The 15,676-nt window shown below is 39.6% G+C and overlaps 2 protein-coding genes across 3 annotated transcripts; one reads left to right on the forward strand and one right to left on the reverse strand.

The window, feature by feature from the left end:
• The first annotated feature begins 2,740 nt into the window (after positions 1-2,740).
• Positions 2,741-9,906, forward strand: oaz1a (ornithine decarboxylase antizyme 1a). Its single transcript, XM_034147235.1, is given in 6 exon segments — positions 2,741-2,932; positions 5,584-5,650; positions 5,652-5,738; positions 8,419-8,594; positions 9,019-9,104; positions 9,288-9,906. Coding segments are annotated over 6 exon segments (666 nt in total). The 5' UTR covers positions 2,741-2,813; the 3' UTR covers positions 9,419-9,906.
• Positions 9,907-10,519: 613 nt separating this feature from the next.
• On the reverse strand, positions 10,520-13,866 carry peak3 (PEAK family member 3). 2 transcript variants are annotated; one of them, XM_034147234.1, is made up of 4 exons: positions 13,499-13,866; positions 13,167-13,306; positions 12,248-12,807; positions 10,520-11,891 (listed from the first exon to the last, which is right to left on the reverse strand). In XM_034147234.1, the coding sequence occupies exons 1-4, from the start codon at positions 13,561-13,563 to the stop codon at positions 10,830-10,832; spliced, it is 1,827 nt and encodes a 608-aa protein (XP_034003125.1). In that variant the 5' UTR covers positions 13,564-13,866; the 3' UTR covers positions 10,520-10,829. The 2 variants fall into 2 exon arrangements, with proteins under 2 accessions (XP_034003125.1, XP_034003124.1); XM_034147233.1 differs by having other exon boundaries at positions 13,167-13,309; positions 13,499-13,865.
• Positions 13,867-15,676: the final 1,810 nt, after the last annotated feature.

Raw genomic sequence — 15,676 nt, forward strand, 5'->3', positions numbered from 1 at the left:
AGCTAAAATCCAGCATGTTTACGTTTTAAAGCATTATTTGTTTTAAATGTTCATCAATATGCATTGTCCCTCTTCAAATAAACGATTAAATGAAAATAAATGAAGTAAATGCTTTAGGGTCTCTTTTTATTTCTATATTTTGACAATCTTTTCTTTAAACTTCTGTAAGCTTGATGATAAAAAGGTAATAGCTTAGTGCTGACTATTGACTGTACGGATCACCTTCACATCATGCAAACGGGATAACATCAAGAAGTCTCATCGTTCAGTATAAAGTACCTTTAAACTGCACACAGAGATTCAGTATACACAAGGCCTCTATTGATTTATACCACTGAGTAGATAAGAAATCTAAATAACATCACAAAAATATTACCCTTTAAATCACTCAACATCGAAACCAATAGGTTTGGGTAATCTTCTTTAAAGAGGAAGACTATACCTGAAATATTGAACCATCCTGCAGACTTCCAACAAAAGACCTTATTCCTGTCTCCTCAACAAAAGAATCCATTGCATCTAGAAAGAAAATTATATGTAAAACACAAAAAATTCCTGCTGACTGTAACAGAGGAGAAAGAGTTTGTTGTGTAGAAAATATTAAAATAATACACTGTAACAATAATACATATATGTCGTATAGAGAAGTATCCATGCAAGTTGCATACTGTATTATTGCATAAAGACGAAAAACAAACAGTAGCGTAACAAGTACTTAGATCCTTTACTTTATTCAATAAGGTTAGAGTGCAGAAGTATTTTCATAAAAATTGACTTTTTACTATCAAAAAAGTACCCGGTTAATAGCTCTTTTCATGGTGTTGTAGAACATTAAAATTCAGTTTTTAACACAAACAAATACATATTGTTTTAATGTTACAGTTTGCCAATGTTGAGCCAAATCTAGATACTTTTTTAAATACTGGGTAGATTGTACAGTGCATTATATTATGTAAGTATATGATGTGTTTTTATATGTACATAATAGCTAAAAGCTATGAGTGTTACATAAATGTAGTGGAGTAAAAAGTCCAATATTTGCCTCCAAAATATAGTAAATCAGATGTATATGAAACATAGAATAAAAACACTAGTAAAGTAAAGAACAAGTATGTCAAAATAGTAACTGAGTAAATGTACTTTATCACAGTCCACCACTGAAAACAAACCATATAAAACGTTGTGTATCATGACTCACCGTGCAGTTCGCTGACTCCTGAGCTCACCAGCAGAACAACCAGAGCCAGCACTAGGCAGCGGTTCATGGTAAAACCTTTCCATGGGTTAGGAACATCACTCAAATGTTCGATGGACAAAATACGGTCATAACCCGACACTGTGGACAAACACGAACAAGTCAGAGGCTTGTTGCAATACAATTCACAATGTATTTATTTTTAAATTATGGATATTTGTCTTACTTATGATGTTTTCAGACACTCCAACTCTCCCTCCTTAATTCCTGTACTCCTATATTAATAGCTGGTCACAAAATTAAAGTAAGTCAAGATAAGAAATTGAGTTTTTGACATGCATAAGGACAATTGAAAGTCTAAGTATATGCGCCTGTATTGCTGTGTGCACAGTCTTAAAAATGGTCGCAGTGTCTCATAGGCTTAAATAAGCCAGCTTTAAATAGTCACTTGGCTAATCACAATAATGATATTTAATGAGTTAGGTTATATATGAGCATCTTGAATACATTAAGAAACGTACCTGATTTGAGCCTTCAGTTGTGTCTCAGTATTGAAGTGAAGGAGGTTGTTTTGACAGTGTTTTCAGTTCTGCAGGCACCAGAGACGGCGTTAAACACAACCTGCACCATGCACCATGCTCTTTAGCTCCTTGATTGACAGGCACAGATGACAGTAGTTGAAAAAAGGAAAATGACATTTACAGAGACTGTTTACACTTACCAGGCTATGGGTGGACAAGTTTAAAGAGCATTAAACAGCATTAGCCTTTTTTATACTAATTAATTGCATTTAGTTAGATGCCTAATGGTATAAAATCATAAAACTATTGCTCTTTTGGGAAAATCCAAAATAGGGCTTCTCTTTTGTACCTTATAAGTCTGTTTAGTACCCGTAAGTGACAGGTGGAAGTACTTTTACTCATGTACTACACTGTATTGAGTTGCAAATTTGAGGTACTAACATTTACCGGTTTCCATTGTGCGCTATACAGTACTATACTAAATTAGATTTCAAAGGGTAATTTTGTATTTTTCTATTTGGAAAGTTAGAGTTACCAATATATAAAGGAAGATATTACTTTTTTTTACCAAAAAAAAACTTCACAGACATGTTTTATATAGGTATGGCCCTACAATATATGTTTCAAATATAGCATGATAGGTGCACTTTAAGATTAAATATAGGCTACAACATTTTATCAGAAAAAAACCCCAATGTTGACATTATGATTAGTTTTACACAATGTATGTTAAACTAATAAATGTGCTTAGTTTTACGTGTGCCTCTTATCAACACTTTTAATTTCCCTGCTGTCGGACAAATAAAGGATTTCTTATCATTACACACTATTTGTAAAATTAATAAATAAGCCTAGTTTTATGTGTGCCTCTCATCCACGCTTCTAATTTCCCACAAACAAAGGATTTCTCATTCTGATGCTTTCTTAAGATAAATGTGCTTGTTTATTTATTAGTGAAGTGGTTCATAATGCGTCATATTTTCACAGCAGCACGTCATTCAGGGCAGGACCCTCCCCTCTGAAATACTGCAGCCGGCTCTGAGCGCAGCATTAGGGTAGAGGAGAGACAGAGAGCCGCTGGTGTGGACGCTGGCCTTATGGTTAAATCTAACCTACAGACGATTTTGAATAGTCATTGTTTTGTTAGAGAAAAAGAGAGAAACTTAACCGAAATGCCTGTTATTGAACAATCCAGTAATAAACCTGAAAGTGGAAGGTATGTTGTTGTAGCCGTTGTGAATTGTTGTCATAAGCTAGCAAGCTAGGATACATTTAAAAGCCGCGGCCTAGCTAAGGGAGCTGTATATTTCCTGGAGTGGCTAGTACTATTACCTGGGCTTCTTGTTTACATAACAGCACTATTTATTCAGGTTTCCAAATTAAATCGTCAACCGCGTTTGGTTTAATACCTTTTTATAAAAATGTCTTAAAAAATCCACTCTTCATTCCTGTCATTTATCCCGAATGTTTGACATTCAAGTAACATTGGTATTTATCTAGCAAATACACAAAAATATAATCATCACTGCTGTTGATATCCATGCACTAGCTTGCTAGCTAATGTGAAATGCCATTGAAATGAGTTACCTAAAAGATGAGATGCTAGCTAGCTAACATTTAATGTTGCCGTCTTATACATTCATGGCATTTTATCAATGTTATATATTTAAAAATCTTATGTGTAAAAAGTTTTAATAACTGTATTGTGTCGGTAATGTAGTGTTTGTTTATGTTTGATCTGAATGTTAACGGTTTTAATTGCTAGCGGTGTTAGCATACGGCTAGCGCGAACGTTAGCAGTTGCATCAGAGGGATGTTTTCATATCTCAGCCGTTGCAGTAACACAAACAACAATACAATATTTCACAATTGAATTAAAAGCATACAAATAATAAAGGCACACTACAAATGTGTATATAATGTTATGTACATGGAGCTTGTTCGTAGTTAAATTATGGCTGAATTGATTATTTGTAGTTTCATGGTTTGTTTATTCCCCATTTTGCTCTCGGGATCAGGTGCTTGCAAGCGTTGCAATTTTGCATCGACGAAATGTTAAAATTAAGCAATTTGTTTACAACAGTGCAGATAGTTAAATAACCTTTGCTATGTGCTATCTTAACGTGGTATTATATTAACCATTGAGTGAGCCTCTGCCAGCCATTGGACTCCAGCCGGAGACTGCTTGTTTGTTGGGGAATTTCCAATTTAAATGTATTCATTGACTGGAAATAAGATTATAGAGTGGGGTTGACCCTACTGCAAATATGTACCATCATTTTACACAACCTGTGAGTTATTACCTTTGTGGTGTTTTAATCTATTTCGTGTCCTGACATGATTTTTTTGTAGAGGCTGTTTGTGAAGGACTCGTAGGAAATTTCCACTGCACTGCGAGGGGGAGGGGGGGGGGGTTGGGGGTTGGGTGGGTGGTATGGATAACAGCAACATGCAATAACAGCATAGATGTTGTTATAGATTGTGTAAAATATGTTACGATCATTTGATACCGTTTTCTCTCTTTATCCATGAGCAGGTGCCCTTTTATACTAACTGATTCTGTGGTTTATTTTGAGATGACGCCAGCATGTTGTCCATCTGAAGCAAAAACACTTTCCCCATGATACTTGCATTATGATATCCCCCCCTAGAGATAAGTGTTTTTGTATGATATTCATACATGACAAAGGTGCTCTTATGCAGCAGCAGAAGCTTGAGAGAATCATCGCTCATGTGACCAGAGCAGTCTTGCCAATACAACATGGGTGTGAGTGTGTGTTGCACTGCCTGCTGTAGGCATGGGGATTTCAAAGAATGCTGTTAAATGAATGAAGACGTTGATTGAAAACCTGATGCTGTACTTTTCACCATCAAATGCTTAGGAAAAAGATGGTGATTGGCTTTTTAAATAATCAAATAATGGCATTTCTTGAGTTTTTTTTGTGTTAGTTTTGCAAAATCAGGCAATATGTTTGATATTGCATAATGACTTGGTTAGCCTGAGTTATGCGAGTGACAATGGTTTTCCCACATCTGCTCCACATATAGCATAGAGGTGACATTTGCGTAGGAGAGCATCAGTGAGTGTGTGTGAGAGCGTTTGCATCGCTGTGGTAGTGCTGTTGCTAATGGGATGGGTTCCCGATATGAACCCTGAGAATAGACCTACCCACAATGCTGTAAATGAATGCAACCGTACAAACAGACATCTGCGCCGGTAAGCCAAGCTAATTCTACAGAGCTCGTTGGCTGGCCTCTGAATTAATATAGCTCATCTCACCTGCTAAACGGTTGTTTGTCTGTTGTAGCCTGGGGGGGACATTGTCAGTGCAGCAGTACTAAAGTAGGCAGATTTTTAGACAAATAAGAGCCTGATCCTCTGGTGGCCTTCCTCTAGAAATTATGTGACAAGCTTAAAGTTACCCCACACAAATCTGTTTTTGGAAGTAAAAGACGTCAAGCTTCTTACGTGAACAACTAGCCTATTTTTCCAAAGGTTACAGGGATTAGGATTGGGACTTTGTGAAATGGAAACAAAAATATCTTGTAGTGAATATTTTACCTCTTGTTGACATTGCACATGGGACATCTCAAATGTGGAAGTGTTACTCAAACTATTTCAGCTTCCTGTCTGTCTGCTGGCGATGAGGACAGTTACTGATTGAACTGTTCCCATCGGCCTTATATTTAGTTTCTTAGGACTCACTCAACTTTAGCCACTGTTTAACCGTAGTTTTGAAGATGAGTAACTCAACAGTTTAATGTCTAACCCCTGTTGTGTATATCGGGAGTCGGGTAGCAGAACCTCCAGTGAATACTCCATTTAATAATGGCTCCTTCTGTGTGTGTGTTTGTTTCGCACTCCAGTACCTCCAATCCCAGGAGGTGCTCCCGCTGTTGCAGTAACCCGTGTCCGGGGCCTCTGTGGTGCTCCTGATGCCCCTCTCCCACCCCTGAAGATCCCAGGTGGGCGAGGGAATGACCAGAGGGATCGCAATCTTTCAGCTAAGACATTCTATTCTGTGAGTTAAAAAGCACTTTCTTAATATTTTTAGAAATGCAGAGAGCAACCTCTTTGAACTATCAACGCAGATAAGTTCTGCTCTTTTCAATCTTCATCTTCAACCCAGCTAATAATGTAATCGTTTTACTGCTGCAGTAAATCAACAGTTCTTATGTTACTGCAATTGTTATGCTGTGTTCACATCAAACTCAAAGTGCATTTTTGCCATTTGTTACTTACGTTACGGAAATTCACCATGGGACTATTTGTTTAGTGAGGGGCTGTGGCGCTAGTGTGTTGGTGTTCGGATCAGGGGAGCACAGGTTCAAACGCCACTGCAGTCAGCATGTCGTTGTGTCCCTGAAGACACTTCACCCCAAATTGCTCCTGTGGGGATTGCCCACAGTATTGAGTATGTAAATCGCTTTGGATAAAAGCGTCTAACAAGTGACATGTAATGTAATGTTTAGTGCGTTTGATTAATCTGGTTCAATACACTGAAATTAACCCAAAATAAGCAACATTTGATATGATTGTGATGCAATAAACTGATCAAAAGGATGCAGAAATAACTAAACCATAATGTCGATTTTTTTAAAGTTGGAAAGATGAAAAGCCATCAACTTTTAAAATGTTTGTTTTGTGAATGAAGTACATACAGGGTGCGTACGGGTGCTGGAAATCCTTGAAAATGCTTGAAATTGTACGAGGTGTTTTCAAGGTTTGAAAAGTGCTTGAATTTTGGGAATGGTGCTTGAATTTGGGATAAAGTGCTTGAAATTGTAAATGCTTTACTTCGCTTTTTAGATTAAAAGAAAATAAAGAAGTCGGAGCGCGCTTAATTGCTTCGCTTTTACATAAAACAGCTCCGCTCCGGCCTTCCCGCGCTATGCGCGTGACCGGCAAGTGTTTTTGTTACGTGTGTGTGACCTGGGCATTCTGATGAGAGTGATAGATGACAGTATGCCAGGAGGTTGCCGTTTCAACGAGCGTTGGCTAGCAGAAGACAAATACAAGCCATGGCTAAGACGAGGGTCAAGCGAAGCCCAAGAGTAGCCTCCTGCAAAGTGTGCAACAATAACGATGCGAGAGTCTGCGCTGACGCCACACACCACACGAAAGGTACGCCAGAGTAGAGCATTTTAGATTAGGCTATCGTTGCATGTAAAATACATGACACTTTTCTCTGTGCGCGGCAAAACAACCCCGCCAAAATGGCTTCACTAGTCTGGCAGTATTTTAAGTGTCCGAAAATGACAATAAAATAGCGGTATGCAACGTGTGTGTGAAGCAGAAATCCTGCAGCTCCACCCGCTGTGACGGACCGGTGAGCGGAGCAGAACACACATTAGTTAGACCTAACACACTTAGCTATTTTATCTACCTCTGGAACAAGCTAAACTAGTTATAAATATATTTATTCTTCACTGTCGGGTCGCTCATTACTGGATCAGTGAGCTGCAGGAGATACTGACGGGCTGTCAGGAGAGAGAGAGAGGGCGAGAGAGGAAAAGAGAGCGGTATCGGCCGATACTGATTCCGGCGATCGGCCCCAAAATTGGCGATCGGAGCATCCCTAATAATTGTATATGATATGTTTTATAATGATTGATCATGAAAGTGTTCTCAAAGCTGGTAAAGGTGCAGCTAGTTTGAATGACTTTGTATACTGCAGGGTAGCTTGTGAATTTACTCCAGGTGGAACTAAAGTCTGATTTAACACTTGATTATATTTCACATCATTCATCCACATCTGTAAAGTAACTAAAGGTATTAAATACATGTAGTGGAGTCAAAGTACACCATTTACCTCTGACTTGTGTTTACTGCCAACCTAAAAGTACCTCAAAAATAGTAATCAATAATATATTGAAAAGTTATTTGGCTGATTGTTTTATATTGGCTCAGCCAGGTTATATGGGATGCCCAGTCTACGTACAGATGGGTCACTCATTTTGAAATATTAAACTTAGTTTTCTTTTCTAACATTTTTAATTTTTCATCCTCATGTAGAATGCTATTATGAAACACACATTTGGTTGTTTATAGCATAAAGAACATCTGATTTAATGTGAGGTAGGGAAATAATCATTTGAGTATAAGTATGTGTATATAAATATGTAATTTACAACAGCTGTAAGATGCTTGAAAAGCTTGAAAATGCACCTTGAAAATGCTTGAAAAGTGCTTGAATTTGACTTTGGAAAAGGTGTAAGAACCCTGTACATATCCGTTAGGGCTTTGCCGACATTGCAGCTGCATCAACACTAATGCCTCTTGAATGAATTGCTTGTTGTGAACACACCATGAAGCTAGACATATCATTTCAATCACAATGGTTAGACCGCTAATAAAACAGGACATCCCAGATAAGGTTGTGAACCTTTGGATGGTCCCTTAAATGTCCTGTGCCATTTCTATTTATCTTAAAACAACCGTTACCCCGGGCGCTCTTCACCTGAGGCTCATCCTGTCTATCAAAGCCACCAATCTACTGAATGTTTATGGCTCTGAAGTTGATTCGCCTGATTGTTTTTATCTTTACTGCTTCTCATGTTCAGGCTTTAAGCACAGCTGTGGTTTCCTTGCCAACTCTAAAGTATTTCTGTAATTTTCATCAAGATTCCTTAACTGCATTTATTTTTATCCTGCAACTTTATACTCTGTCCTCTGAACATTTTGTCCTCTCTGTCTTGTAGGATACTCAGTTGCTGGTTCTTGAGGAGCCCCCCCCTGCCAACGGCAGAGTGCGCTTCCTGCTCTTTGAGCCCCGTCGCTCGGAGGGCAAGCACTGTGTCTGGAGGGCGGCGCTGAAGGGAGATAATCTTTATGTGGAAATCCCTCCTGGAGCTTTGCCCGAGGGCAGCAAAGAAAGGTCCGTGGGCAGAACGCTTTTCAACATTTAAAAGAAATCTCTTGTACAAACATTTAAACTTGTTTCTATCTATATGATTGATGGGCGATGAAATGTACATTATGTACTAATTCCAAATAATACGAAGAAATTGATAGATTGTGTCTACACCTAAGGGAATAACAGACCATTAAGGTTTTTTTCTAATTCGTACAGTAGATTACCTCAAACTTGAATGTTAATATAACAAATAAATGTGAAAAAGATCATTTGATCAGCCTGATTGATCAAATAAGCATTTTAAGTCAAGTTAAGGTTTAAATGCTTTGGTTTTCTTGTTAAATGTTACTCTTATGCTTAGACCATAATGAATACATATTTTGTAACTTCATTAACATTCCTCCTGTGAAACATTCACCCGTCTGTTTGCTTTGTTTCTCTACAGTTTTGCTCTTCTGCTGGAATTTGCAGAAGAGCAGCTGCAGGTTGATCACGCGTTCATCTGTTTTCACAAGAGCCGTGACGACAGAGGTGAGACTTTTGTTTACTGGGTTTTTATTATGTTAAACTCTTCATTTGAACTGCTTTGTTTACTCAAAGCTGTAATATACTTTATATGTACACAAGACTGGCCGTTTTGACAGTATTTTGAAGGTGCAGTTTCTGGATCACGGTCCTTTTATTTACATCCGTGTCCCTCTTGTCCCTCCCCAGCTTCCCTGCTGCGTACTTTCAGTTTCCTGGGCTTTGAGATTGTGAGACCGGGTCATCCCCTCGTCCCCTCCCGCCCCGACGCTTTCTTCATGGCTTACAGCATCGAGCGAGACTCCTCTGATGACGATTAAATAACGCTGAGCAGTTACAGATGTTTGTTGTTCTTATTTCAATCCATACGCTACACAGCTTTATGATTCTTACGGGAAATGAATATATTATCCAAATACAATGTGCTTGAGGTTTCCTTTCTGTTTGCTTCACCTGCCATGTGCTGTGTTTCAATTATATTTGCACTAGGGTAAGATGTTAATGTACCAGGAATGTAGAGTAAGCGTTCACTTACTATCCGGGCAATGTGTCCTCACCACTGTATCCATGATGTGTAGTGCCAATCCCTCTCCCCCCCTCCTCCTCCGATGATCATCTCCACAGTGTGATATTTATGGTAAATTTAAATTAATCCTACTCCTGTCAGTAGAAATGTTTCAATAGCAAGTACCAGTTGATTCCTTTTTTTTTTTTTTTAAACGTGCGCATGATTCTAATTTGTTGCTTTAGTTCACGTGATAGAAATCTGCATGTTGTAACTACTAAATAAAAGTGCTCACCTAAGAAAGGGGTGTCTGTGGTTTATCTAATCCTATAAGGTTTCTGACCACATGTAAAGTGTTTGTTTACACATGGACACACTTGAAGTAGTCTGCTGTCACCTAGCCTATCCCTGTGGCTGCATTCATGGCGTCAAACTTATTTTACAAGATAGTAGTGGGTGTGTGAAAAACTGAGAAAAAGGTCGTTTTCCTCACATAAGCACAACTGTTGATCTGATGCAGTGGGCATAATTGTCTATTTAGTCAGATACATTTAATGACTCAATCTTGGTGTTTGAAGGTCTGAAAGCACTTCCTTTGATGCATACTGAAGCCTTAAGTGTGTCACTAATCTTGATTTTATTAGGAATAAGCATACAATGGAGTCATTATGGACAGTCATGCTCACAATATAAGTGTCTTAAAAAATCTAAAGCATGGAAAAAAATGAAATCTCAACTTCTATTAAATTCAATTTCATCTAGAGGTATTGCTATGTACGGGTAGTAACTATAACTGATGTTTAACACCCAAAAAATCATGTTAATATTACATGTGATATAGAGCTAGCGTGTTTTAAATCAATCATATTTTGAGTGCAATATTTAGCGCGAAAAATACACACAAAAAACATAGAGAGTAATTTAGTTATTTAATATGTTTTTTAAATACACCTAATTCCTTCACTTCTAGTACAAAGCTGCTTGGGAAATACAAAAGTAGGCCACTTAATATTAAATATTACAGCAGAAATAAGTGCAGCATTTTATTAAATCAATGTCACATGATGAAAAGCAGTATATGAAGAATATCCATGTTTTGTATTTTTAAAGGAAGGATTGGAACAGCTTTCTCAGTGTATTTTTGACTATTGTGCATAAAACAGACTGACAATTAAAATGATCTTGGACTGTCAATACCCGAGAGTGGGCAAAATAATGATTTAACTTCACGACGATCCGTCCAGTGACAGCTGACTGGTCACACTCAGGACTGTCTCCGGCTCTGTGAACGACAGATACTGCAGGCACATACAGTCCTCCCAACTCAGTGCAGACTGATCCTGGATCAGCCCTCTCTCTGCCAGCTTCATCACCAGCAGCGCTCGCTTGACTGTCAGCCAGTTGTGCACAGCGGTGGTCATAGAGCCGCTTTGATTGAAGAGCGAGGCTCGTGGCCCCCAGAGGAGAACCTGAAGCAGGGCCACCATGTCAGCCATCTGCGGCCCCCTGCTGTCAGAGTGGAGCAGAGACCCCAGGAAGAGGAGCCCTCTGCGGTACGAGGACTTGGACAGGGCTGAGGCCAGGCTCTCTTGTGAGTGGAGGCAGTATTCAATCAGAGCTGCAATCTGGGTTTTTATGTAGGTGGAGAGGTGAGGTATTGGAGCAGATGATACCGGGGTTAACACCACACGAGGGGAACCGTATGTCCTGCATAACATCTGGATCCCTTTTTCTGTCTTTCCTTCTTTGATCTTCCTGTTGGTAGTGAAACCGCTCTTCATTTCAGAATCATCCTTGTCTTCTCCCTCTTCATTATCCCTGTACGGCCACACTAACAAGATGCCCTGAGGTCTGAGCTCAGCCGCTGTGGCTCCGATGTCATACAGATGTTGTGAGCCCAGTAGTATCTGCAGCAACAGAGCACATACCTGTCTGTCATAGGCCTCACAGTCAGTGCTCTGCAGTGAGCTGTTAACCTGGACAAAGTCCTCTAGAGTGGCGTGAGGAAGGTCTCTCTCAACACCCACTGAGAGTCCATTCTGCAGGAGAGACTGAACAGAGGGCAGATTAATGTTCACATGAACTGTGGCACACTCAGTGCTGCCTCCTACTGCTGGTGGAGCAGCACTGCAGTCTGACTTCAGAGGATGAGAGGGAGCTTGAGTTTGTAGTTTACTGGAATCTTCCCTCAGGGCGTTGCTTGCTTGGAAATAAGCAATCATATCTTGAACGTTGACATGCTGGTGTTTGGTGTGAGCTGAGGAGGCTTCATCAGGCTGTTTGTGTACCTGCACAGAAAGACCGAAAACTCCATAGTCATAATAAAAAAACACATGCATTGCAAAAATATGTATTGTGAAATATGAAGAAAAATATATCTTCTCTCGCCTTCCTGTTGCAGTTATAACACCTGATGACAGTTTAGAGGAAGTGTTTCGGGTACCGCAAGTCAGTGTCACATTTGCCAATCGTGATAAAGATCAAGTTTGTTTTACTGCTAGCAATGTGCAAACCACTTTGCTTTGCAGATGACCTCAATTGCAATGTGACCCAAAGTTAACAGAATACTACAACAGAACATTTTACCTTTTTTTATTATCATACAGAACGTACAGTACTCTATTTAAAAGTGTTGTAACCTTACCCTTAAAGCAAGCGTCCTCCCGGGTTGCTTGGGGCTGTGCAGGCTGTAGAAAAGCGTGTCTCCGATCTGCTTTGGCCCGCTGCCCTCACACAGCAGGAAATCCTGAGGCTGGTACGAGCTCACGTCCCTCTCTGAGGCCTCTCCCTGCAGCAGGATCCCAGCCTCCACACTCTGGGCCACGCTTCTCAAAAACAGTAGATGTCGATTCTGAATCCCCTGAGAAACAACCCTCTGGTCGTCAAATCTACTGAATAGGAAGGGCAGATGTTCATCCGGGGTGTCAAAGGACAGCTGGGATAGGTGCAGGAAAGAGACGTTACTCCCACTGACAGGTTTAAACTCTTCTGTCTCCTCTCTGAAAAACACGTCAGGTATGGGTGCCAGCATGTACAGGGGGTTGTCGAAGTTTTGAGGGTGTCTTTGCAGTGGAGACGGGGGACACAGAGGGGAGAGTGGAGGCAGATTGGAGCAAGGGAGGGAGAGGGTGCGAGCTAACCTCTTCTTTGGGACAGGCGGCGGGGTGCCATCGGAGAAAAATCTCACCTGGTGTTGGGAGGGATCTGAGAAACACAGGGACAGAGATTTGGGTCAGTGAGCAAAAGCAATAAACATGCACAAGTTTGAGGAGTGTGTGTCAGCATTAACAGTCTGCAACTCATTATAATCTGTCAGAATACTAAATGAATGTTATTGAAGGTAAGAGTTTCACATTTTAACTTCCTCTCTTTCATTTCTCATGAGAAAGACGAACTGAGAAGACTTCATATTATGGTAAGAAGTTTCTCTTCCCATCGCTCTGAGCTGTATCCGAATTAGAGAACCATGCACCAGTAGATGATGGATTTGTTGTTTCAATGACATTTAGAACAATGGAGCACTTTCCCACGACCTTTAGTCACTTTACCTTCTGTAAACCTACCGTAGTGTATGGGGCACTGGGCTGCGTGACAATCGGTGGGTTCAGGGAATACGTCGTTGTACGTGTAGTTCTGATGCTGGAGTCCAACAGGGCTGAGCATCAGACAATCAGACCCAACACTGGAGCATCTGGAAGAACGGCTACTGATGCACAGAATCACAAAAACACATGTAAGTGCAAGCCCTGCAGGAGGTTTGACATAAGCAAATTAGTGTCCTACCTAATAAATAAGGATCTTATTGAGGATTATGGACTAGATCTAAAGGTAACCCAATAAGAGAATCTTTTAAATACTTTTAAACTTCTATTAAGAGTCAGTTTGTTCCTCTTACCTGTGCTTTTTGACAGGCAGTGCTGGTGGCTGTTCCTCCGCTCTGCTGCCAGGTCCAGACGCCATCAAGAATCTATAAAGTTACAACCTCACCTCCACCTCTCTCACTGTTCACTGCTGTCACTGAAAGCGGTGTGTGTGTGTGTGTGTGTAGCTTACAGGTGGCTAACTCAGTGCCTCTCCGAAATACTTCCCGTTTAGCTCAGTAACTCCCTCTGACACTTTTGCTCTGCCTCTCGTCTGTGTAGTTGAATGTAAATGTTCTGCCCTTATTATCTTTTGCACACATTTTTCTTTTACTTCTGTACTTGAAGTGGGTACCGGAAAAGTGGGGTCTGTTTTGAGGGCACAACTGTTCTCTGAGCTAACCTCAATTTGACAGAACGAGGAAGAGCAGTTACAGAAAGCCCCTTCATTTCGCTCTGACGTCTCTTTCTCTCTCTCAGTTTATCTACGTTTGTCATGTGTATTCTCAGAGTGAACTTCTCTCTTTTGTATGATGCAGTTTTAAGTCTCAACAAATGCAACGCCCTCTTCAAGACTCAGTGCTTGCATTTAGGAGTGTTTGCTTTCACTGAATTTAAAGGAAAGGTTAAATATTTTAGCAGATAAAGTACAAGCAGCTTAACCTTGTCAATATATGGCAACAATGGGAGATACATTCTGTTATGACCTATGATGACATGAGAGGAATAGTTACACACTATGAAGATGGAAAGGGAGGGAGTTAAAGGGGCCCTATTATGCTTTTTGGGTTGTGCTCCTTTCCTGTAGTGTGTTATAGGTTGTGTAATATGTGCATGTAAATGGTCTGCAAAGGCTATAATCCCCCCCCCCCATCCTGAAACGTTTCGATTGGACCCCTTTGTTTAACATGTTGACATCACTATGTAACACTTGTGCTTCTATTGGCTAGCGCTCCAACATATTATACTTGATAGGATAAGGGGCGGGACATCTCTAAGCGGTTCACCAATGACAACAGAGCCGCCCAGCTAACAAATCAGAGCAGACTGGGCTCTGGTTTTGGACAGAGGGTGAAAAGAGCTGCTGCAGCACAGGCCGTATGAGAAAGATAAAGACCTTTTTGAATATTCAACATTACCATCTTTAATTTTGTAGCACAGCTCTGGAAAATCAAATCAAAACAGCACTAGAGACCATCTTGCGATGATACAACACCTTTGTGACGTCAGTGATCCACAGAAAAACTTCCACGCATGTGTCTATTATCTGCCATTGTGTGTGCTGTTGTGCTGGAGTGTATATCCTGTGTTCTATTGAAGTACTCCCATCCCTCACATCCTCTGGGTTAAGGGTGATAGTCTCTCAAAGGGTTTTCCACAATCATTTCTGCTATATTTATATCATAACACTGTCTCATTTAAATCACAATGACAACGTGTAAACATGTTTGTGACTGATGTATTTACTAATCTCAAAATATAGAGCTGAAAACAAGCTTTGTGTAAATCAAAATGTCAGCTGCAGTGATGGGCCATTAATCTCATCATTTTGAAAAGGAAGCACTGGATGGACTTATATTTACAGAGGAGAAATTAAAAATGGTTATGGTCATTAAATAAGTGTCAATCAAATCCAAAATGTCACCAGACCTCTTACAATCCCTCCGGAGGGAGACGGGAATGTTTGAAAAATATTTCATGACAATGAAAAAGACTCTCCTTGATTTTGATTTCTCTATCAATATACATTTATTAAATTGATCGATGTATTGATTGATATTGATATTGATTGACTTTTGTTATATAATAAAGTACTTTTCTTGGCTTCCAGATATATACTCAGTAGCAAGTTTATTTGGTAAACTTAGTTAAAACAAATGCAGTCTTAAACATGTTAAGATTTGAATTACATTTAAAGTGTGTGTTAATAGGTTATACTTTTTTTCAAGAATTATTATTATTATTATTCCCTTTTCTGTTACCAATTATATTACCTTTTTATCTTATTTCTTTTGGTCTTGACGATTTTTTCTTTTCATTATTATTTTGTAGAATCGAGTGCCTGTTGCATTTTATTTCCTGTATAAATACATTTAACAAATCCATAGCTTTCAGAAGATTTTAATTTTCTGCACTTTGTTCACCCCATTTAAATGATTGGGATATAATGGCCTAAAATTAAATATTATAAACACAACACAATACAGATCAAA

This window comes from Trematomus bernacchii, unplaced genomic scaffold (genome assembly GCF_902827165.1).
Source record: "Trematomus bernacchii unplaced genomic scaffold, fTreBer1.1, whole genome shotgun sequence".
Lineage (NCBI taxonomy): Eukaryota > Metazoa > Chordata > Actinopteri > Perciformes > Nototheniidae > Trematomus > Trematomus bernacchii.

Coding starts and splice junctions, on each gene's coding strand:
- peak3 (XM_034147233.1), bottom strand. CDS start 13,563: ATGGCGTCTGGACCTGGCAGCAGAGCGGAGGAACAGCCACCAGCACTG. Junction 13,310..13,498: donor CTGCCTGTCAAAAAGCACAG/GTAAGAGGAACA, acceptor TCTGTGCATCAG/TAGCCGTTCTTCCAGATGCT. Junction 11,892..12,247: donor GGAGGACGCTTGCTTTAAGG/GTAAGGTTACAA, acceptor CTTTCTGTGCAG/GTACACAAACAGCCTGATGA.